Below are 24,218 nucleotides of genomic sequence, written 5' to 3'. Positions count from 1 at the left end.
TGCAATTCTTTATAAAGCATGATGCCAGTTCTTCTAAACTGGAAAATATGTCTGACACAAAGAAGGAAAAATAATTAAATAACATTAAAATGTAGACAAATCTGGCTCATGTTTTCCAACAGATAATATGAGATCTTCCACATTTTTTAAATAATTCCAGTTTTCATTGAAAAAAGAGCAAAAGAGAGCTGGGAGTGAAGATGGAAAAAATAACTTTCTGTCCTACCTTCACAAATGTAAATATGTGGATTTCATGATGTATTTTTATTTTATTTTATTTTTCTAAAATGTCTCAGATCGAACGTTTCAGTGAAAAACTGGTTAGCATGGTGCAGGATCTGTCATGCTGTGAGCCGGTTTCTCTTCCAAGGGTCCAGGAACATCATGAGCTGTTTTACAAGCAGATTTAAATTAAAATCAAATAAAAAAATAAAAATGAGTCATCAGCGGGTCCTTCAGCAGGATATTGATCCAAAACTTTAAAAGCAGCAGCCTGACCATGCAGGGGGAACATTAAGGACACATTTTTTACCTAATATAAAGAGTACACATGTTTTTGTTTTTATTTTCTGCCTCTGATGAGACGAGCTTGCTGGATGCTGAGAGCGAAAGCCAGGGAGAGGAGAGCAGCGGTTGCTTAGCAACTGAATCAAAGACTTTGCTTAGAGAAAAAATATTTTTAAAACAATAAACAAAAACTCCCAACAGGGAGGAAAAAAGGAAAACAGACGGACTTGTCTAAACAGTTGATTCATAATCAAATGATGAATATGACATTAAAAGAAATCTAATCAGCTTGTTGACTTTATGAAAACAATTTATAAGGAATAAAAGAGGGAAAATCCTTTTTATTGTTGTTTTATTAGATCAAATCCTACAGGTTTCTCTGCTAACTGACCCACTTATCTTTTACTGGTGAAACTGGAGGCCGTGGCCGATTAGCATACCCTGTCAGAATAGCATACAGTGAGTACGCATGCGTGCGCATGCGCCTTAATAGGTCCGCGACACTTATTTTCAACACTCTGGATGCCTCTCAACATGATAATACAAGGTCACTTTTATCAACGTTTTGCGGTTGAAAAGTAATTTCTTCGTGTTCTTGACGCGCTGTGATTTAAAAACAAAAACATACATTCTGTGCTCTTACTTTGAAGGTTGACCCGCGAGTTTCTGGTCTCCTAGCAACTGAGCTGCGCTAGCTTGACGCGGCGGTGCTGTGGTCAGCCTGCAGCATCAGAGGAAAATAACAGGCTAAACAGAGTGTAAGCCCCTGATTGTGTCGTTTCCCTGGAAGATGGTGGCCAAACAGAGGATCCGGATGGCCAACGAGAAACACAGCAAGAACATCACGCAGAGAGGAAACGTAGCCAAGACGCTGGTGAGCCGTTAGAGTGACAGCCAGATGCCAACATGACATATTAGCCCAGACAGGTGACGTTCAGCCCGGTAGGAGGGAGATAATCATGTTAATTATAGCAGATGAGGAGTTTTGTTTATTTCCGTTAATGGATTTAGACTGCTGCTGCTTGCTACAGGTATATGCTGTTATAAAGCAGAGGCGGAACTAGGGCTCTGAGCTATTGGGGGGCTTAGCCCACCTCAGAAATCTATGGTGTTAATTTAAAGTCATTTTATAAGAAATGTATTTTATTGTGTGTAAAGATTCAACAATCAGAAGTTTGGACTCATAACACTGTTCTTAAATTTCCTTTAAAAACAAACAAAGGCAGGAGTATGAGCATTTTTTTAAATAATATGTTTTATTTGATTATCAGCCTTTTCTAAACAAAACAAAAAACAACCTTACTTGCTTGTATGCTTTGTTGTGCTTCATTTCTTTCTTTTTTCTTCTTTCCTCCCTTCCTCCTTTTCTTCCTTGTTTCTGTTGTTCCTTCTTTCCTTATGTACTTCATTGTGCCTTCCTTGTTTCTTCCTTCCTTCCTTGTCTCCTACATTGTGTTTTCCTTCCTTCTTTCCTTAAGTTTTTATGTCTTCTTTTGTTTCCTTCCTCCTTCCTTCCCTTCTTCTACCCATGCATCTTTTTCTCTTCCCTCCTCTGTTTAACTATTTTTATTTTTCTGCGTCTCTCTGACTTTCTTTTATCTGTTGCTACTATGAATAAATTCATCCATAGTGATTAAATACAGATTTTTTAATTTAAATTACAAACTCTTGGAGTTTCTGCTTCTCTTCTGTTGCGTTAAAAATGTGACAAATAACTCATCTGATATCCTCCTCGTCTTCGTCTGTCCAGATCTCATGTTGTTCCATCTGTTAGACTCTTCATCTCCTCCTCTGCTCCTTTTACTCTCGCTCTTTTGAAACAAAATATAAAGAAATGAGAGTTGACTTTATTCAAATAATTTGCTGTGGGAAAGAACAAATTTCACGTATCATCTTGGAGCTTCTTTCAGTTGAGTGTAAACTGGCATCTGAAGATGTTTTTGTTTTCCACCTACTCCCTCTCTTCCTCCAGCTTTGTTTACATCATCCCTGACTGACTAAAAGCTTCCCCCACAAACACGCAACAAACGCATGACCTCACGGTGACGCCGGTCCTTCGACGCACTCTGAGCCCACAGTGGGAAGGAAACGCAAACTCTGCACCAAGTCGGCACTTTTCTGTCCATAACAAGACGCTAGGGTTAGCTTGGTGCAGCGCAGAGCGTCACTGTTTCTGAAAACAAGATAAGAGCGGATTAGCAACGCTAAAAAATACTACTTTATAGTGTTGGTATATTTAAATCATCATATTTATTTAATGATTTGAAACCTGTAAGTGTGTCAAAAAAGTAAAAACAAAGACAAACTCTTTTTTACGGCGTTGTATGAATCAGTCATCAAAGGCAGAGCTGGCCCAAAGTATATATGAGTTAAGCGGCTGCTTAAGGCAGCTAACTAAGTTAGCATGATAGAAATGCTGTATAATGAATAATACAAACTAAATACTATTAAACTTGGAAAAATAATTTCTACTTGGATCTCAAACAAAGCGTTAATCTCTTCCTGGTGTCGGCTGTACGGGAAATGTAAGCTATCAAACTTGTCCATTTGTTTGCTGTACATTTAGTGATTGTCAGCCTATTTTACTTTGAAATAGTTAAAATATTCATTTAAATACCACTCTGCATTTCAAAATCCAAATCTAGTCATTATTTAAGCACAGGAACAAATGTCCTATTTAGTTTCCAAGGAGGTTAATTTTATTTCTTGAACAGGAACCAAATTTTCAATAAAACCTTTGTGTTTTAGTAAAACATGTGGCAAAACGTTTTAACATAAACTATGGAGTCTACAGATAAAAATCAAAGTAACAGGGACTAAATAATATATTTTAAATAAATGCTTTTCCTCTGTAGAGGAATCAGTTTGATGATGTCATATATGCGTGTATACATGTTAGCGGTGACACCATAAAACCAAAAAACTATTTTATTGACTTTAAATAATTGCAGAAAATATTCCCACCACAGAAACAATGGTTTGGTTTAAAACTGCAGAAGAGCTTAAACTAAATGAAAACAAAAATATTTAAACTTCATCATCATCCTTTTTATCAAACTGATTCACTTTTACTTTGCAGCGTCATGCATTTGTTTTGTGTCAGTTGTGCTAATCTACACCGTGTGTGTTTGTTTGTGTGTGTGTGTGTGTTTGTGTGCGTGTGGGTGTGGGGGTGTGTGTGTGTGTGTGTGTGTGTGTGTTTCCCCTAGCGACCGCAAGAGGAGAAGTACCCTGTCGGCCCCTGGCTTCTCGCCCTCTTTGTATTCGTTGTCTGTGGATCAGGTAAACCCAGCAGGAGGGAAAAAATTATGCGTTTGGTTTAAATTTCTTTTAAAAAATATAACAAAATCTGAATAGTGTGGCATGCATCTCTATTCAACACTAACAAGTCGAAACAGCAAATTCTAAGGCATTTTTACACATTCTTCATCGTAAAAATAACTGAATTAATCAATGTATAAAGAGCACCAATATTTTATTTTTGCTGCAGGTCTGGACTTTGACTAGGCCATTCTATCACATGAATATTTGTTCATTTAAAACCGTTCTCTGTCTGTATTTAGTTCAGGTGAACTCCCACTCGGTTTAAAGTGTTCTGCTGCCACTAGAGATGAGAGGCTGCAGATTTTACTAACATTGTGACTCAACAATCAGGATGTTTTTGAAACGGCTCATTTTCTAAACACCAAAAAGCCTTAACTTACTGCCAAAAATGCCTGGGTGTTTTTTTTAAACACTTGGTCTGTTTTTAGAAACAATATAGACCTAAGTGGAGGTATAAAAATGTGCAAAATGTGAATTTTGCATAATAAATCATTAAAATTTCAATAGCCAACATTAAGGAAAAGGTGGAAAATTTCAAAGGTTCTGGAGATGCCTGAACAGAACAGATCTGCAGCTCTTTAGCTAACATTTTAGTGAGTGTAAGACTGACATATTTTCTTTTGATGTTACTCTACAAACGTTGAGTTTCTAATGTTGGTCACGGAAACGTCCTGACTTGTGCGTCTCTGGGCTGTCAGCCATATTCCAGATCATCCAGAGTATCCGTATGGGGATGTGACACAAGGGGCGGGCCGTGACCCCTGACCCCCTCCTCATGCCCTCACTGAGCCCGGCTAGCCACCGCCTGCACACTCGAGCTCTCATCCCCCACAGAGCGACCTCTGACCCCCGATCAGCGTTTCCAGTGTTGCAGTCTGTGGTGCTGACAGCTTTTCTACGGACAGTCTAAAACCACGCCGGATGCAAAACGACTTTCATTCGTCGCTTGGCTCCTGTGTGCGTGTGTGTATATATATGTGTGTGTGTGCGTGTGTGTATATATGGGTGTGTGTGTGTGTGTGTGTGTGTGTGTGAGCTGGCGGTGAATCCTGCTGACTATGTGCCATAACTGTTATTTTCTTCTGTACTGTACGAATGAAGAATGTGGGTTTTTGGTGGTTTTTTTTGTTGTTTTTCAAATAAATGTGAAGCAGTCAGAGCCGTCACTGTTTGTTCTGAAAACTGGATCACATGTTGGTGGAAATGTGGCTAAAACTAAAGATCAATAAGATTTATTTCACTGCAGACTGAAACCAGAACAGAAAAATATATCTCAAGGTTTCTGCAGGTTTCACCAACTCAAATTTAAGTTTGTTTTTTTAAAGAAAACCCTAAAGGAAATTTCAAACCTGTATCACCACAGAAATGCACTAAAGAAAATTGCTTATTTTATTTACTAGAAGTCTTAAGACATTTCTTTTTATCAACATTTTTGGTTAACTTTCTTAATGTTTTTTTTAAAATATATATATATTTTTTTCATGATTTTATTTTTAGATCTTTGTTGCACTTTGAGATATCAATATATAAATGGCATTATAAATAAAATTATTATTATTACTAGTAGTAGTAGTGCAAAGCTTTTTCACACACAATGTAAAAAAATAAATAAATCAGAGTTGGGTAGTAACTAGTTACTGTAGATGTAAGTGAGCAAACCAGGTGACGTCGTCATGGTGATTGGTGCACCAGCATATTGTGGTTGATTTCTCCAGTGGTTTGAAGGTAGGAAACAGGTAAGGCTGGGGTAGGAATGGCAGCTGGGAAGGAAGGTTGGTAGGAAGGTTGGCATTGGAGCCCTACTTGTAACCCTACTTCTGCAGGCTGCACAGGGGTGCAGTTGGTAGCACTATTGCCTTCAAATCACAGCCCAGAGTCTTTCTGCATGTTCTCTCCAACTTCCTACCACAGTCCAAAAGGTGTCAGATTGACTGGTCCCTAAATACTCCTTAGGTGTGGGTGCATGATTGTTTTTGTCCTGGTTGCCCTGTGATGAACTGGCGACCTCTCCAGGGTGACCCCGCCTCTCGCCCGTTGGAGAAAGGAACCAGCAGCCATCATGACCCCACTGGGGGTTTACAAACATGCACAATGGATGGAAACAGAAGTAGTTGAAGGATATGAATACATTTGAAAGTTTGAATGCCGTTTGAAGCTGAAAAGTAGTTGGCTGCGAAAAATGTTTTTAGCTGAATTTTTCAGAAATTATGGGATGTTCCATTTATTTCAATGGGGCCCAAGATGATGTAGACACAAAGCTGAATATTTTATAAACCGTTGAACATGTCAATACCAAAACAGGTAGTCATTTTCCTAAATGAGCAGAATATGGTAAAAGTTTAATGGTTTAAATGGCTCAAAGAGGAAGTAAAGTGGTGAAAAGTTTAGGGAAAAAAAGTGGAGAAACTCGAGAAACTAATATGTAGCAACAAAAATATGTTTCCATCAACATGTGGAAAGCTCAGCGCTTTCTGCTCGACTTGGTCTAGTGCTAAGCTGGAGATTAATTTAGGATAAAATGATTAATATTGTGAAAGTAAAACTACTATTTGAATCAGGTGGAAAAACTGCCACTTGAGTCCTGGCTAGAAAATTTACAATCAAATATTTTCATTTTAATTTATATATTCTTTGTAGTTTTGGCTAAACTTTTGGACTGAGTGTGTTGTTCTTTCAGCAAATTACCTTTTGTAGAGAGGTTATACTTAAACAATGATTACTTTTTAACTAAATTAGGTACAACTAATCATTTCTGCCTTAGTTATGAATTAACATTTTTTCAGCTTCAGTTTGGTTAACCACTTTCTTGCATGAGCTGCAGAATAATAAAAATCTCAACAAGAGCCTATTAGGCAACATGAAGTAGGTCAAAAGATCTAAGACTTATTTTTTTAAGGTTTTCCAGCAGAAAACAAATTTAATGGAACTCATCTTGTTGACTGAGACAAAGACGGCGACCAGGTTTTTACTCTTAAGCAGGTTTATTGAAAGTTGTGAAGTGTGGCTGTCAAGTGCAATTGTAGGTATGTTATCTCATCCGGTCTTTGAAGAAACATGCACAGAACATGAGCATACAACTGATACACAGAATGAAAAACAATAACATCTTCAGAGCCTTTTCCTTTTTATTTTTCTTCCTAAGTTTGCTTTTTCAGATCCAAAAGGGTTTCACTGTCAAAAAAAAGAAAAAACAAACCCCAAAAGGTGCAATATTTAACAAAAAGAGCAATGAGAAATGGTGTACAGTCAGAGTTAACGTTGCAGTAAAAGAGTTGGACAACATTGTTGGTTGTTGCCAGTTAAATAACCTAACCCTCCTTCCAAAGTCCTGAAATTACAGCATTAAAGATGGCTGACACAGACTCCTCCGCATCAATCTGCGTGACCTAGATAGCATCTGTTCTTCCTTCCTCTTCCTCCTTTTTTACATCCTACTTACACTATACAGAAATGTACATCTGCCCGTTGAACTTTTACCAAAAAAGAAAAATGCAGCTTAGCCCAAAGTGTCGATGGAAGCTGAAGAAACAACATGCCGGCAGCAGTGAGCTTCATCGAGGGCAAAATGACGAGCCTGAAAGGGAAATACTGAAAATAGATTTATCATCATCATCATCTTCATCGTAAGAAACCAGGTTTTTGTTCAACCCACAGTTTGAGTAACATCATCAATGCTGCCGAGTGTTGAAAATAACCTCCTCCCCCATTCCAGATGGGGACTTTGACGTGATAATAATAATATTAATAATAATGGCTCACAATCTTTTTCTGTCACTGAGAAGAACTTCTTCATCTCTCAAGATCTCGCCTCGGCAAAGAACCGCTTTTTATTTACATCATTCAGCAAAACAACGACAACCAGAACCACCTGCTGCTGCTGTCAGCGTCAAACCCAGACACAGGCACAGTGATCATTTTAATGAAAGCGTAACGTCGTCACTGACTGTTTCTTCATGGTAGCACATTCTTGTTGATGACTGAGGGCTATTTGGCAAATGTGTGATGATTCCTGGCCGCCTCACACACACAGCATAGGAAGATTGTCCACTGCGCTCGCTCGTCCCGCTGGCTGCATCCTTCAGAGATAAATATGTGCAAATTCTCGTCTTGACAGCGTCGACCTCCGGCTGAGGAAGGCAAACTGCGGCGCCGTGGCCACTAAAACGTGAGAGGTTGCTCAGTTTGTGTCGTCGGGCTACGCCGAGGGGCCGGCGCTGTGCGAGGCGGGCTGGGCCAGGCTGGCGGCAGTGGCGCTGGGCGGTCCAGAGGGAGCGGTGGTCTGCGGGGCGGGCGGCGAGCCGGTCTGGACCTGGGCCTGGAACTGGGCCATCTGCTCCGGGCTGGCCAGCGTCTTCAGCAGCGTGTTCTCCTGCTCCAGCTGAGAGTTTCGCTCGATCAGCTCCTTGATCTGCTCCTTCAGGACCTCCACCTCCTCGCGCACGGCGTACATCAGGTGGCTCTTCACCAGGTCCTGCAGACACACACACACGGTTAGTGACACCGATTACAAGTTTCTGACCCATTACCGATCATTAAAAACCTGACCTGCCCATTCCGATCTGTTTTATTTAAATTGTTGCTAAATGTAGCAAGAAAGTGGCTGAGTTGGTGACAGACGGTCGACTGTGACCTGGTGTGCGGGGCTAACAATCAAACCTCTCTAACGGGAGATAAGAGGTCAGAGGTCAATTTTAGACGTTTGCTGAGGCAGATGAGATCAGAGGATAAGATCATCTTCACATGCAAGTATCAGCCGATCACTGATCTCCAAAAGTTAAAGGAAATTGGCGCCAATAAATCAGTGCTAATTAGTGACCAGTATATCATCCACCTGGCAGGCCACTAGGCTTAAGCATTGTTTATTTATTCAGTCTAAATTTTTTTTTAATACAGCAGTAACCATGACAACAAAGATGGGTTAAAGAGTTGGAAACAATGAGACGGTTGGAGTCGTCATAAAAATCAAGAAAATTATGGACAACCAAAAAAAAATGAGTGTCTTCAGTCAGAGGCGACTTAAAATTCTCTCCAATACAGACTGCTACAGGAGATCTTTGCTGCCAATAGCCGTCGCTGTCTACAATATCCTATCAATCATGTTTTGATCCAATTATTGGCAGTAATTTTAGCTGCAGATTCAATCTCTGCTACTAACAATCAGGTTTTCAGTAAAAGAATGCTACGTGGTTGCATTTTAGGCAGTAAAATGTTTATGTTCATATTTAAAAAAGGAATTAGTTATACATTTGCATAGTTTACTGCATGTCTAACATTGTATAAAAAAGACTTCAGTAGTTAAATTTAAAGAATCTGCAGAATGTGTCAATTCTTTTTATCTGATTAATCAACATGAAATTGTTAGTAGCAGCTCTAATAAAATGTAAAACAAAAATAAAGGTTATATTTTTGTAAACATGTCTTTTCACAGTTTTTTTTTTTTTTACAAACGAGGAAGATGAAGCAGAATTAGTGCAAAATGCAAACTCTGCACCACGGTGAACAGTTTGTGTCCAGGATGTGTGTGGTCTGCAGAAATATTATATTCTTTTTTAGTCTTTAATGTCATTAAGCTGCAGATTTTGTGTTTATTCCTAAACATTTTGGTGCCTCTTTATGTAGGAACAAAAACAACTGATAAATCTATGACTGCAATTTACTTTACATGAGAATGTAATTAACTCAATTCTCATTTCACTCCAGAGGAACCAAAACAAAAATATATATTTTTCCTCTGAAAAATATCAGGAAGGTTTGGTAAAAGTGGCTCTGTGGATAGTAAAGGCTGTTAATCGCTGGTTAAAACCCTAAATTAACTGATAAGTTAGTTAACAACTGCACAGTTTCTTAGAGTTTAAAGTAAAAATTGCCAATCATAATTAAGAAAACTAAACAGCCCCTGGGACATAAGAATCTATTACTGTGGCTTCAAGTAGTCAATATACAAAATTATTGTTTTAATATCAACACATAATTTAATGAGTTTTTGTACTACAGGAATTTGTGAAGGAATCATCATCATCATAGTTTTATAAAACTGAGCTTTTCTTCAATAGTTGCATTTAATAGTCTGAAACAGTGGAGCTCCTGCCGGCTCTGGACAGACATGTTTCAGTGAATTGAGGTGAAAACACAACACAAGGTGTTTTTGTCCTGCATAACATTACTGTAACGTATCCGCCTGCTTTAGAAATGTTTATATAAGGGTCATGATGTGGCAGCAGCAACAGTACATAAGTCAACTATTTTAAACTAAAATAATTAAACTAATCAATCTAAATTAAACAGATATGCTTTAAAACATAGTTCTTAATTTCTAAAAACTCATATTTAATATGTGTTTAACGGAGGATTTTTTGAATGCTGCAGTTTTTGTTCTTGACCCGATTCTAAAATGGTTAATGTGCCAAAACAAAATCTATATTAAATAAGAGAAGCAAAAACTGGAATGAACGGGACTGGATATATATATATATATATATATATATATATATATATATATATATATATATATATATATATATATATATATATATAATAAACCTTTAAACATTAATGGTTGTCTAGTAACATATAAATATTTACATTTTGTACATTCATATTCACTTAACTTTGTATAGTTTTATTGTCATTTTTAAATTATATTTAGCTTTGTCAATATAAAAAATATATTTAAAATAGATTTTAAAAATTTCACTAATAAGCTGAAAAATATGTGAATATCTGATCCTTTGTTCTTTATTTGATATAATCTATAAATATATATATTTTTTTTAATCAGAAAAACGGGAAAAATGAGGAAGAATATCCCTTGGCTGCCAACTCTAACTCCGCCCACATGTCGGCGCATTCAGCCAATCAGAAGGCGAGATATTTATACCAAGGCGTGAGAGTCTTCCAGTTTGCCTAGCAACAGCCCTGACAACGGAGATAGCGAAACAGAAAACAAACCGCAATTTCGCTTTACAGAGCATTTTAAAAATGATTATCTTAAATTTAATTAATTAAAAACAATAATGAGATAACACTACATTAAAACACTGAGACGGAATAAGAATAAATGTTTTATTTTCCGCTGTTGTTGAAATTAGAACTCTATTTAGTTATCGTTTGTAACAGCAGATTTAATTTAATTTTACACGGTAGAACAGACGTGAGATTAAGGAGGAAAACTCACCATTGCTTGTTCAATCTTGTTGTCGATGGCCACCACGCTGGCTCCGGACGAGCTGCAAGAGAAAAGAGAGAAAAGAGAGAAATAAATACAATAGCTTCAGCCGCGCCGCGCCGCAGTGAGGAATAAAAAGACGGGAGAAGCTCTGCTTTTCTCCTCCGCTGTAAGAATGTGGGTCGGGACCAGGAAGCATCTGGAAATTTCTCTATACCCCGCCGTCCTGCTTCACAATGAAGCCCTGTGCTGGTTGGGTTTTTACCTGCTGTCGAGCTTCAGCGGAGAGCTGTCTGCGCTCAGCAGCGACGACAGAAACGAGATGGAGAAATTTCTCAGCTGGCAAACGCCTAAATCCATCGCCACGGTGTAGCACGACGCATTCATCCTGCTGCGGGTGTACGAACTGAAACAGCCCGGAGTCCAGCCGCCGCCTCACCCACTCCTACCGGCCCGGTAGAGAAGCTGGAAGTCCCGCACAGCCTGAGCCCCGCAGCGGTACGGATGCAGTCCAAGGTCAGCTCATCTCAGCGGCACACAAAAGGACTGCGGATCTCCACAATCCCGCATAATTTATCCCGCGACAGAGCGGGGAGCTGGCTGCGGATTGGTGGAGACGGAGGCTGTTTTGAATAATTCATGCGGGGACGCCCCACCTGCCCACTGACGACGGCTCTGCGTGAAAACTCCTGCAGAGGAGGAGGAAGAGGACGAGGAGGAAGAGGAGGAGGAGGAACTACCTTCAGCGGTCAGGAACTGGACCGGGACAAAACTGCTGCAAGGACAACAATCACTGTGTCATCCAGAGAGGACGGGTCAGGACTCGGTGGTGCTTCATAGTTCAGGATTTTTAAAACTAAGCTCTGTTAGCAGGGCCGGATTTACAAAACTGTGGGCCCCTGGGCTGGAAACCATTTTGGCCCCCTATTCACTAAAACAATATTTTGCTAATTACAACAATTACTGGGACAATTTATAGTCCAGCAAATTCATAACACGCCTACGACTAGGGCTGTTGTAAACAATTATTCTGACAATCAACAAAAAAAATGTGATAAATTTATACTGCCATAACAGCAGTAGTATTATCGGATATCAACATTGGTCCAAATTTTCATATTTGTGCATCCCTAACATTTACTTTGCTGTAGTCTAGAAAATTAACCTGATTAACTTAAGAAAATTAATCTTCTTAAGTTAACATAGACAAAATATGTACAAAAATCAGAGATTTTATTCAATTTAATAATAAAGCAGCAGGCTCACAAATACACTTCTAAAAAATTCCTATATTCCAGTTTTTAGTTTATGTATTTATCTTCAGCCACTTTAATAGATTAACTCTCCAGCCATTTATAGCTTTTATGTCCATGTTAGCAACGGGATTTGGCTCCTTTGCCACACAGAAAAATATATATATACCGCCGAAACGCGTTTGTTGCAACCGGGATGGTAGGAAATTTATTTTCTGGTTCGTCTGTAAAGCTACACTGAGCCTTAGCTACAGCAGCCCGCTATGTTCAGTCTATCCATTCCACCTGTATAAATACTCGCTGCCCACTTCTCCGCCAGGTTCGCTCTGAACCAGGCAGCAGATCCAGGAGGCGAAAGGCGGCCACACTCCAGGCATTGCGCCAGTCAATTTAGGAATGCTTATTTGTACCCCGAAAAACGATAAAAACTCGGACATTACCATAACTCAATGAAATCTGAACTTGAAAACCCGACACTATGCAAACTGACACTTAGCTTTCGCCAACAACTTGTAGGCGGAAGTCAGTGTTGCGCAACACAATCAGATAGACAAATAGTAAAACTTTTTTTTTTTTTTACCCCTCCAGAGGGTCTTTTTTTGGGCTCTAGTGTCCCTTAAGTGACAGTAGGCTGACAGGAAACGGGGAAGGAGACGGGGGAAGACATGCGGCAAATGTCATCAGGTCCGGGAGTCGAACCCGCGACGGCCGCGTCGAGGACTCAAGGCCTCCAAATACGGGTCGCGCTAACCACTACGCCACCACGGCACGCCCGTAAAACATATTTTAACGAAGTTTCGAGGCAGAAAATTTGCCTCAAGGAATTTCAATAATCAAGGTACTCGAATCAATGAGGAATCATTGCAGACTTAGATATTTGTACAAGTTCCAAAGGATTCAAGTTGTACAGGATTAGCAAAAAATTCAGCAATACAGGAAATTGCCAGAAACGGACAAAAATATCTTAAGGGGAAACGAAAAACGCACATACTCACGATCCTAGGTTTTGTTGTGGAGCAAATTTTGTGCTAGTTTTATAGAGATTTAGAACAATAAAATGAAATAACTGGCCATGACACTTTTATAAGGAACAAACTACTTATGTGACTGATTACTTGCACAAAAAAGGCTAGTAGCTTTAAAACAGAGTCTATCAGCTGTATATTAATTTAGTACAAACACAGATTAGCTTGACTAAAGGCCGAGACCAAAAGCAGACCTTTACAGTATTCAAATATTTCTATATCTGCGACAGACTGGCGACCTGTCCAGGGTGACCCCGCCTCTCGCCCGGAACGTAGCTGGAGAGGCACCAGCACCTCCTGACCCACTAGGGACAAGGGGTTAGAAAATGGATGGAGCCAGAATCCGTACTTTAGCTTTAACCTCCAGAACCAACAAATCTGGATTCTGTAATGGACCGGAGATAAAATATAAATTTATAACCTTTCAAACACTTTACATTAAAAATCCTGAATTATCCCTCTTCTGTTTTGGAAGATTTTTGAACATTTTTAGAAGATCTGGACACTACTCTTTATTACTACACGTAAAAGTAGATTGTTTTGTGAAACTTAACATATGTGAACTGATTTGTAATCCTGTTTCACACAACAGGAAAAAATGGGAAAACAGTTTTACAAAACAGGAAGAAGAAATGGAGCGATTCAATGTGATGAAGTGCAATATATACATACACTGCCCCTGTGTGGCCAATTTCGGTACTTCACATGATGCTTTACACTTTAATGGTTAAAAACAATTATAAATATTTACATAAAATACAAGGAAACATTACAAAAAAGTAATGGGAAACTCAAATATCATGCTATCCTCTTTTCTCCAGGTGGAATATTTTTCTTTAAGGAGGATTCAATGTGGTCAAACTGACTCAAACAACACGCCCTAAAAGTCACAGCTTCACAGATGGGAGGATTTTGGTGAAAAATAATTTATCAGCTCAAATTTTGACCTCAGAAATTCACTCCATAACAAAAACACATTCATGCTCCTACGCAGGAGATCCTCCCTTTACAATCTGAAGCTCCACTTTCTCACATTTCCTTTCTCACATTAAGGGTTACTTCTTTCTTTTCTGACCAATCACTGCATCTCGGCTGAATTTCAACCAATCCTCTTTGCCCCCTTCTAATTTCACTTCCTGTTTGTGACCCTAATGGTAATATTTTCCTTTTTTTGTTGCAAATACTATTGTGAGATGCTCTGTAATAATTAATTATTAATTCTGATGTGCTTAAACAGTACGTGTTAACTTGAATGACTCAATTTGCAGTTTCTCTATACATGTAATTCTTTACAAACATCAAAATATCTTATTGATACCAAAGGGAAATTAAATGGTTTTTGTTCAACAAAATCGATAATCATTTGTGCAATCACTTACTGTTTTTACTCATTTTTAATTAACATTTTGCACATTTATTTTTCTGCACTGTACTGAAAATAGTCTTTTAATGTTTAATTCGCATGCAGATTGTGTAAATTCTCAGTTGTATATTCCTTGGATTGAGAGTCTTGTATCTATTTCTAAAAACTGCTTTGTATTTACTGTTAGATTGCTAATCTTAGTTCTTTACATGTTTTTAACATTTTAAGAACTGTTTATGTGAAACTTTATACATGTTGCTGCTGTTTTAAGAAAGTACTTGAGAATGTTATTTGCATTTTAAATATCATCTATTAAAATCATGTTTGGAGCGTTTATATGCAGCAATAATTATAAGTGAATTATAAGTCTGGCGGGCCACCAGGCTTTCCTTGTGGCCCCACCAGGGTAAGCATTACTTATTTTTTTAAGTCTTTTAAAAATGTTTGCATTTGTTCAGACTTTATTGTTGGTGTTCAAGTATTAATCTTCCAATCTTTTAATAACACATAATTATCAAGCGATATTTTAAAATTTTATGTCGACTTCAAACATTTAACTCAAAAACATGACGGGTCGCAGGATGAATCTGGTCTGGTGTCCAACCACCAGGCTTAGCAAGTTCTCTGGGGGAAACCTTGAACATTTTAGCTTACTTTTTTTTTTAACTTTGATCACAACTTTTTGAAAAATATGCCACAAAAGCAGTAATTGTAGGCTGTAATAATCTCAAAAAAACAACATTGCAACATCCTGGAGGGACTGACTGAGGGTGTGGTGGTAGAAAAAGAAACTTTAGGGCATTTACTTTAAAAAGTGAGTCTCAGGCTGATTTATGCTGCACAGCTATAAAGTCGGCTTCAAAGAGATTCTCTGCTCTCTTCTGATCCTCAAACACCTCAGGACTCTCTGTACCAGGAGTCCAGACGCTTAAATAAGGAACACTAAGCCGCCATGATCTCTTCCGGTTTGGTCTTTGACTGGAAGGCGGTTTAGCCACTTATCCACACCCAAATAGCCTGCACACCTGAAGCTCTTAAACGAGTCAACGCTAAGAATAGATCCTAAAATTGGATGTTTTTCAAAACATGTTTGTTCAGATTGTTAAACATTCTTTCAACTCTTCTCTCACAAACCCGACTCTGAAATAGCTGAGTCTATGATGGGGGAAAATTACACAGCTTTTTCCATAATTCCTCATCACTAATAAAATCCACTTTGTGGATTTGAACTGGTGTTTTAAACTGGTCGTAGATGTTACTGGTGAACACCTGAAATATTAAATCCTGCCAAATATTGCATCCAAACATTTCTCTGAGAATGCGATTTGCACACACTGATATTCTGCAGCTCTAGATTTAAATCACTGGATAATGACGTTTTACTGGCAGTAACAAAGTAAGCTACATCACTTAGACAGAGATATGGACATAGTTTTATCACTATATATATTCTGTGATAATATTATGATAAGGAATGATGAAAATAACTATGTATAAATTCATTTTTAGGGTGGATGTGACCTTTTGTCACAGCAATTATAGCCACACAAACACAAATACTGCTCTTGAAAAACGTTTACCTTTTCTAAAACGATTCTTTAGGACGCCAGTAAAATAAAAAAAGTTTGTCTTGCATCACTAAACTGCACACAGCAACTGCATTTAATCAAATTTAAAAATTATTGGTATTTACTGATGCTTTCATTGAATAAACAGTTTTGGACTTTTTTAAACATTAATTGGAATTTATCATGATAATAAATCTAAATTCTTATAAGAAGTTTTTTGTGGTAAATGATGATACAATAAATACACACCAATACTTAGACAATAAAACAAACTTATGCAGAAGAATAACATCATAAATAAATTAACTCAGAGTAAAAAGTACAGTATTATGTTCCATGTAATGCCACTGATGTGAAACTTTGAGATGCTAACATGTATATCATTGTGATTTAGACCAGCTGTGGGCCAAACTGATTTATCGATTATTGAAATAATGGTCAACTAATTTAGTAATTGATTAATCGCTAAGAGGAGTGTACAGATTTTGGAAAAAAACCAAAAAACATTCAGAATAATAATTGAGCCAAAACTTTAGAAAAATTTAGATACATTTTGCATTTATGATAAAATCACCTTTATCTGTAAATATGTTTTAAACAAATATCCTCAAATGGCAGATTTAGCTTAACTTGGTTCAGTTTCACTAAAGAAAAGCTTTATTGTAGCACTCTGGGCAATAACAGTTGTATTTTATTATTTTTTAAAAAGAAAATATTACTTATTTATTTGCTTCTTTTGAGATATTTCCGATATTGTATTATGAAAAAGCTTAAGAGGTTAATAACTGATACATTAATCAATTAGCTGCAGCCACTGTAGTAATGTTATTTCTTCATTTTGGTTTATTGTGTCAGGTTATTTCAGCTACATCAGGGAGGAAGATTAGTGTTTTCTAAAGTTCATCTCAGTTTAACATCACATTAGTCAGCCTTGTGTTTTATAAAATGGAGATAAGAAAAAGGAGCATGGAGGTGAAAGAAGAAAAGAGAGTTCAATAATGTTTAAAATGAACAGAAACAAAGAGTAAAATCTGGTCGTCACCCGGAGCTAGAAAGGATTTGTTTATGCCAAAAAGACGCATTAAGGATTTGTTTTACTCATCCCTACCCAGTTTCTTTACATGTGATTCAAAGTTCAGAGAATCCAGCATTGATTGAACCTCTAAAGGCTGAACAGAGAGGACATCATAAAACCAGCTGCAGCAGCTACTGCAGCATCTGACCCCTGACCTGCCTCTCCTTTACCTTTTGAGATGCTGCTCCAACTCCCAGAACAAAAGCTTCACTGCCATCTCGTCATGGCCCTGCAGCCGGATTCCCTGCACCCTCATTGAAACGTCTCGCAGCGAGAACATTTGGATTCCCTTCACAGAAACAAGCGAACCCTCGAAACAACCGACTCAGTTCGGCCGGAGAACCGGGTTACAGCGGCGCACGCATCAGCCGGCGGAGCCGCTTCCTGATTTAAACGAGCGATTCTGATGGTCCGGTAAACATGCCTCTCATCTTTCCCTCTGTGGCTGCTGAGTGGAGTGAATTAAGTGATGCTGCTGTGCAGGAGGTGACGCGTGGTCATGTGATGCGAGGAGTTACGTAAACCTTCAACCCAGATTAGCGTTTGGGCCGGTGATTTCCCTGCTGTAGCACCAAGAACTTAACAGACGGAGATGTTCTGTGAGTAAACAGAAACACATCAGCAACTTTTACGCTATGCTGGTAGGAGTTCATCCTTCACAAAATCTCAAATACTTTGAGCAAAGTCTCTGACTTTGCAGGACAGGAAGGCCCAAGGCAACACAGTTTAGTTTTAAAAATGATTTCTGGTGTTTCTCATTACCCTGTCAGTAAAATTAGGGATGCACTGATCCACTATATTCCACTAAACCGATATTTAACAAAGAAAAATAGTGCTTAATTAACTTAAAACTTTTTTAATGGACATAAAATGCTCTGAAAAATTAAAATATTACTTATTTGCTTCTTTTATGGTATTTGATGTTGTATTAAAAAATCCAAACCAATCGTGTTCAGATAAACTCCCTTCCTGCTCAAACGAAATGCTTAAAATTTAGCAAATAGAAATAATTCTGGTGATTCTGACTGATGTCAAAAAAAGAAAAGTTTAGTCTAATTTAATTTCAAACGGCGAGGAAAACTGTAAATGTCTCCAAATTTCAGCTTTCAATCAAACGTTAGATGGAACTCTATAACAAAACAGTGCAGTTTGACTATCGAGCATTTTCCACACCTTGAAAACACTTCATTGAATGAAAGCATTTTCACTCGTATGTCAAAAGGTCGCTCCGACACGCCTTCATGCTTCAGCTAGCAGAAAGCACAACATGCACTCAGAGGGCTTCTGCTGGCTTAGCGTCAGGCAGACAAAGAATCAACAGAGCGGAGCGCGGCGGGATTTTCCTTGTCCCAACAGATATCATGTACTGGAGTGGATCAGGAAAGAACAGTGCTTCAGGGAAAGGTCCGATGGTCACATGACACGACTTTAACACTTTCTAACACCAAAAACTAAACTCCACCCACCTGAAAATATTCACCAAGCACACCTTTACAGAAAAAAAAAACGCTTGTTTTGTTCACCTGGCTGAGTTTGACATCCAGATCTCACCACTCAGAATGACACAGTGAAAGTTTCAAAGAGTAACATCCATTTCTGAGCAAAACAAGAAAGAACAATTTCATTCTAGGATGTCAAATCAATGAGAATGGATTGGAAGGGAACTTGTACTGTTTTTGAAACCTAAAATAAATCTGAAAAGTGTTGCATGCAAATGCATTTATCTGTGCCGAGTAAGTCCACATTTCACTGTTAAAGCTGCAAGTCTTTAGGCTGATTTGCACATATTCGCTCATTTTCCTTAGCAAAACAGCTCAAGTTCTGCCAGTCTGGATGGATGTAGAGTTTCTGGGAGCGTTGATTTATGTCTGGACCATTTTAATATGTGAATATTCTTTCTAAAGCATGCCAGTGTAGTTCTGCAGGTTCTAAGAGGGTTTCTTCCCGGATTTCTTGGTTTTAGCTCCATGTATCTCAATAAACTCTGAACAAGAATAACAGAAGCAAGCTGCTCCTTTTCTGGACTCTATCTGCTTCTCAATACCGGATCGAACTACACTGAGATGGTCAAAGCTTGAGTTTTTCAGCCAACCCCACTTTAAAACTTCTCCAAAACTTTTCCCCTCATTTCATTCAATTTTAAAATTATGAATTGCTTAGGTCAAATTCTCAATACTGGGGTTGTAAAGTGAGAACATTTAATTGTTGAAGGAGAAGGAATATTTTTAAGTTCTCCAGTAAACTTAAAAGCACCCATGTCAGACATTAAATAATCAGACTGTAAAAATGATTTTATAAAATATACGTTTCCCTTTACTCCTCTTTTTCTCTTGTATCGTTTCATATTAATCTGGTGAGACTAATGGAGAAATAAAATCTGACTTTCCATCAGAATCCTATAAAATGAGCATCAAAGCAGACAACAGGTTTGCCTGATTTTAAGACTATAAGCCTTGAAACAAGCAGAAATACTCAGAAAAACCTTGATCATCGTTCAATTAAAGTGAACTCTGGTGCAGTTTGAGTGCATATGTGAACGCCAAATGGACCGAAGACCAAGCAAACTACAGCATAGGGCATTCTGGGTAAATACAGCCAAAGCAAACAAGTGACTCGAACACTAGTGGGACAAAAGAGGAATCCTACAGCCACTAAAATCTGTCAACCAGAGTATCAGGTGTGAAAACACCCTAAATATCACCATAGTAACAGAAGCAAGTCAAGCAGATTTAAGTAAACTCACCAAAACCTCCAGGTAATAAAGAAGTTAAGACAGTGGCTCATATTGGTACTGGTTGCATACCTTTGTGACTCCAGCTCTGAATTCAGAATCTACCATTACTTAGATGACAAAGTGCTGAATGTGGATCACTGTTGTGTCTTTGAAGGAGGCAGTTTTGCTGTGTTTCCAGAAAGAAGTGGGCTCTATAATATTGATAAAAGGGGACCTGACGTGTCAGAGCCATGAATAAAAGAAGGCCTATTGAGCCGGAGAGGCTTTGGCTGAGCTGTAGTTTGATAAAGGAGAGCACAGACGTTACCAGCAAGTGCTGGCTGTGGTTTTCCCATAGTCACACCCTGACTGTGGAGATTTCCACAGAGCTACTCTGAGTCAGAGAGGCAGGGAGGAATGATGAGTGGCCAATCTGGTCTCCATACGTAGGAGAGAGGAGTGCTTTTGAAGCATTTGGGCTGACGGCAGCAAATCCTCACTGACTTACACAGACAGGTGTGAAAGGGCCTTGATTCATCGCCTTGACATTACAGTCTCAATAAAACTTTATAAACGTAGCAATTAGTGCTTCTGCAGGTTTCACCAACTCAGATCTAAGACTTTAAGACCATTATGAATGAAATTCAAGACCTGATCGCAACAGAAATGTACTAAACAAACAACCTGGACTGCCGTTGAGCCAGCTTTTATGTGCAGAATGAACCTAGCAAAGTTAGCAACAGAAGTGATCCAATGGTGAAGGTGAACGTCGCCAAGTCAACTGGCAAAAAACGTGCAAAATAGACACAAAAAACTGAGGTTAGCTAACATTTTTTTCTTTTGCGCTACCCAGCTAGCTTTCCCTTTCGGCTACCAGGCTAGCTTTCCCTTTCGGCTACCAGGTTAGCTTTCCTTTTCAGCTAACCGGCTAGCTAGCTGAAAGATACTCGGCTTTTTTTTTTTAAGCTAGCTCATTTTTTTCCTCCCTCACAGCCAATGGGTTCTAATATATCATTTCCAGTTAGCAAGGGTATATTAGCAGTTATTTACCAGTAACCTCAACCGTGTTGAGTCACAGATCTCAATGAAGAAACGACTCAAACCTGACATACACGCTCAAAAGCAGCATTCAGCTTATATGCACCACAAATCAGAAAACTGCGAAACAGCTGAAACATGGGAGTTCCCTTACATCTAGACTAAAAACCCACCAGTTTAGAACCATAGAAAATGAGACATTGACTATGTTTTATGATGTAAAGCACTGAATTGTTGCTGAAATGTGCTACACAAACAAACTTGATTGACTGAGGAGGAAAGAAGGCTACATAGAATATACGAGATTAAATAGTCCTGCCACCACAAAATTTAAAACCTGTGACATAACGTATTTAAGGACAACTTAACTTCTTAAAAATAAATGTAAGACATTTTAAAGGCCTTAATTTTATAAATAATTTATTATATTCTAAGGCTTTCAAAATCTCTGAGAAAATGAACATGTTTGTAATCTATCCTGCATCTTAGACTCCTTACGTTTATCCTGTATTGTTTGTTGAGAAGCCAGAGAAAAATGGCTGCCACTTGTTTAAGAAGACCAACAGGGGATAACTCCAGTTGCAGAGGTTTTGATGAGTGTGTGAGCATTAAGTTTAAATAATGTGAGGTGAAACATGGCTTTAACAGGATTAGAAGACAAAGAAAACACCACGTTCCAGCTCAGTCAGTGCATGGCAGAAATAATGCTAACGGCAGCAGTAAAAGACGATAAGAGGGCCTCCAGGGAGACAGTGGAGGGCCACATCTCGTTACTAAATCAATAATCAAATCTTGGCAGTTGTTCTGCTTTTCGTTTAACAGCTCCGTGTCTGCATGCAACTCAACATGTTAATATTAAGTGAATCAAAATTATGTTTTTTAGCTATATTTTCAAAAGAAATATACAATATTGGAGTATTTTCTCTGTTATGCCATTGACATCTTGAAAATCAGAATTTAAAATAATGCTTACAATCATGTTTAATTTGTACTTTTTTTTCCCCCCCAAGTGAAAATGAAAATCATACAAAATATAACAAAGATTTGTACTTAAAACAGCATCAACTTATGCTAGAACCGACAAATTTTCAATAAATATGCCAACTAAAACCCTTCAATATTGATTATTGGCTTCAATTCAAACTTTTTGCACTGAGGGCCAAAATCCCAAGTTGAAAGTCTCTAGGGGCCAAAATTAGCTTTTTCTTGCTATTAAAAAACATAAAAATGATATTATGAACAAGTAATTTTTTTTTACTAAAACCAACATTATTATGAAATTTGCCTTAATGTTTACATTTATGTAGCTTTTTCAACCAATTATTTCCAAGTTCGCAGGTGTCTCATCTGCATCGGCTACATATTCCGGAAGGACAAATTTGCACCATTTTCCAACTGCAATCAGGCGCCACACAAACTCATTCCAAGGGTCACAAATGGCCCCTGGGCCACACTTTGGAAACCCCTGGTTTAGATTACGCCTTTTTATTTCAACTGAAGTCTCAAAGGAAGCAGAGCTGGAGCAAAGAGCAGAGAGAGAAGGAGGAGGTTTGAACCATTGATCATGTTTTCACTTCAACCCTGTTCATTCTTTTAAATAAAATGAACAGAGGCTTCTTCAGATGTGCAGTAATACAGACTGCTGCAGGAGGCCATCCCTGAACACAGCCGTCACTATCTACAGCAAATTTTTTGAAAAACCTTGGATAACATGAGTGGAAAAAACATCTTCCAAAAGAAAAAAAATCAACTCCCCACTGATTTTCTGCTTACAATACCTTTGATTATCTTTGATTTATTGTCTTATTTGCATTTCCATTAGCCGTTGAGGTCAGGGAAGGTTCACCAAATCAATATGTGAAACCATTAAGGGAATGATGCTTGGCCCAGTTTCCTGAATCCATGTCAGATTACAGGTGAAGACAGAGCAGTGAGCGGATTAGCGACAGATCCATGTCAGCAGGACTAAATCTGGAAGAAAACAGGGCTATCACGGGTATGGATTAGCAACAAACATATTACATGTTGCCATGGTGATGAATTCAACACAAAACTGACGCTAAATCTACTTCAAACTGGGAGGAAAAAATTATAAAGACCTGGGGCCTCATGCATAAAGGTGCTTGCGCACAAAAAATGTGTGCTGCCATATTTTACTCACAAGTCGGCATGTATAAAAATTTACTTTGTGTCAAAGTTTGCGTAAATATATGCAAACTTTTTCTGTGGACAATATCAAACGACAAAGAATCAAAACTTACCTAAATACACTGAAATCTGACTACATTCGGTGTTATTTAGACCAAACCTGATGTTATTCATGATTTTAATATTTTATTGTTTAAACGTAATCGATGAAACTGAACCGCATTTATCCTCAGACAATAAGCTAACACGCACACAAAATAAAGAAAATAAAAATAAAAGGATGTGAAAACCTCGCTCAAATGTAAATAGTACTTTTTCTCAGTTTTTGTCTCACAAAGATGTAACGCATTGGTCCGTGTGCCGAAGCGCATGAAATGCACCTATGGGGTAATTTCATTCTCACTAAAATTGGATCACCAGATTAACTCACACCTGCTGATTAAAAATAATCAACAGGTTTGATTATTTTTAAGGTGATCAAGGTGTGTATGCAATCACACGTATATAAGTAGCTGCGCAAAGGTGAGCCACGTAACTGTGAAGCTCTTTGGCTCTGATGGAGAACATCGTCAATGGAAGGATTCAGAGGGAGCGATTGATCATATTGCTTTGCTGGGAAATGTTGATGATGGTTTATGAGTGTTTAGATTAATCCAGACTGATCATCCTGGAGCTCTGAGCAAAACTTATAGAGCCGTGCAGTACCGGTACCGGTCCGGCTGCAGTCTTCATTCAGTCCAGCCACCCGCTTTGTGAATGAGCCTTATGGACATAAAGCATCTTTATTCTGTAAATGTACAACTCATGCACATGAATCCACTATTTAGAATAAATGTCCACATTCCCCCTCAAAGGACTCTCTGACACGCTGTCTGTCTTTAAACCCCGGCTGAACGCGCTACTGTTCAAACAGGCATTTGCAGGATTTCTTTATTTTTTTAATTTGATTTTTTTTTCTTTAAAATGTATTTTTATTTTTGTGAGGTGACATTAGGTGTCCTCAAAGCACCTTTTAAATAAAATATATAATAATAATTAT

General features: G+C 38.2%; 2 protein-coding genes across 4 annotated transcripts in view; one reads left to right on the top strand and one right to left on the bottom strand.

Moving 5' to 3' along the window:
* Positions 1 to 1,171: 1,171 nt before the first annotated feature.
* Positions 1,172 to 4,997, top strand: serp2 (stress-associated endoplasmic reticulum protein family member 2). The gene is made up of 3 exons (XM_032567057.1): positions 1,172 to 1,381; positions 3,717 to 3,789; positions 4,530 to 4,997. Exons 1-3 carry the CDS (start codon positions 1,298 to 1,300, stop codon positions 4,568 to 4,570), a joined length of 198 nt encoding a protein of 65 aa, XP_032422948.1. The 5' UTR covers positions 1,172 to 1,297; the 3' UTR covers positions 4,571 to 4,997.
* A 1,796-nt stretch (positions 4,998 to 6,793) lies between these two features.
* The window catches only part of LOC116722775 (TSC22 domain family protein 1-like), a 32,993-nt gene continuing 15,568 nt past the window's right edge, over positions 6,794 to 24,218 (bottom strand). The window contains exons 1-3 of one of the 3 annotated variants that reach the window (XM_032567056.1): positions 17,451 to 17,709; positions 11,006 to 11,057; positions 6,794 to 8,302 (exon numbers count right to left, since the gene is read on the bottom strand). In XM_032567056.1, the coding sequence (XP_032422947.1) occupies positions 8,027 to 8,302; positions 11,006 to 11,057; positions 17,451 to 17,560 (438 nt within the window). In that variant the 5' untranslated portion in view covers positions 17,561 to 17,709 and the 3' untranslated portion in view covers positions 6,794 to 8,026. Of the gene's footprint in view, positions 8,303 to 11,005; positions 11,058 to 11,261; positions 12,805 to 17,450; positions 17,710 to 24,218 lie in introns of those variants that run through there. The other 2 variants (XM_032567055.1, XM_032567054.1) reach the window with 2 other exon arrangements.

This window comes from Xiphophorus hellerii, chromosome 7 (assembly GCF_003331165.1).
Source record: "Xiphophorus hellerii strain 12219 chromosome 7, Xiphophorus_hellerii-4.1, whole genome shotgun sequence".
Classification (NCBI taxonomy): domain Eukaryota; kingdom Metazoa; phylum Chordata; class Actinopteri; order Cyprinodontiformes; family Poeciliidae; genus Xiphophorus; species Xiphophorus hellerii.
This window is presented reverse-complemented; position numbering and strand designations above follow the sequence as displayed.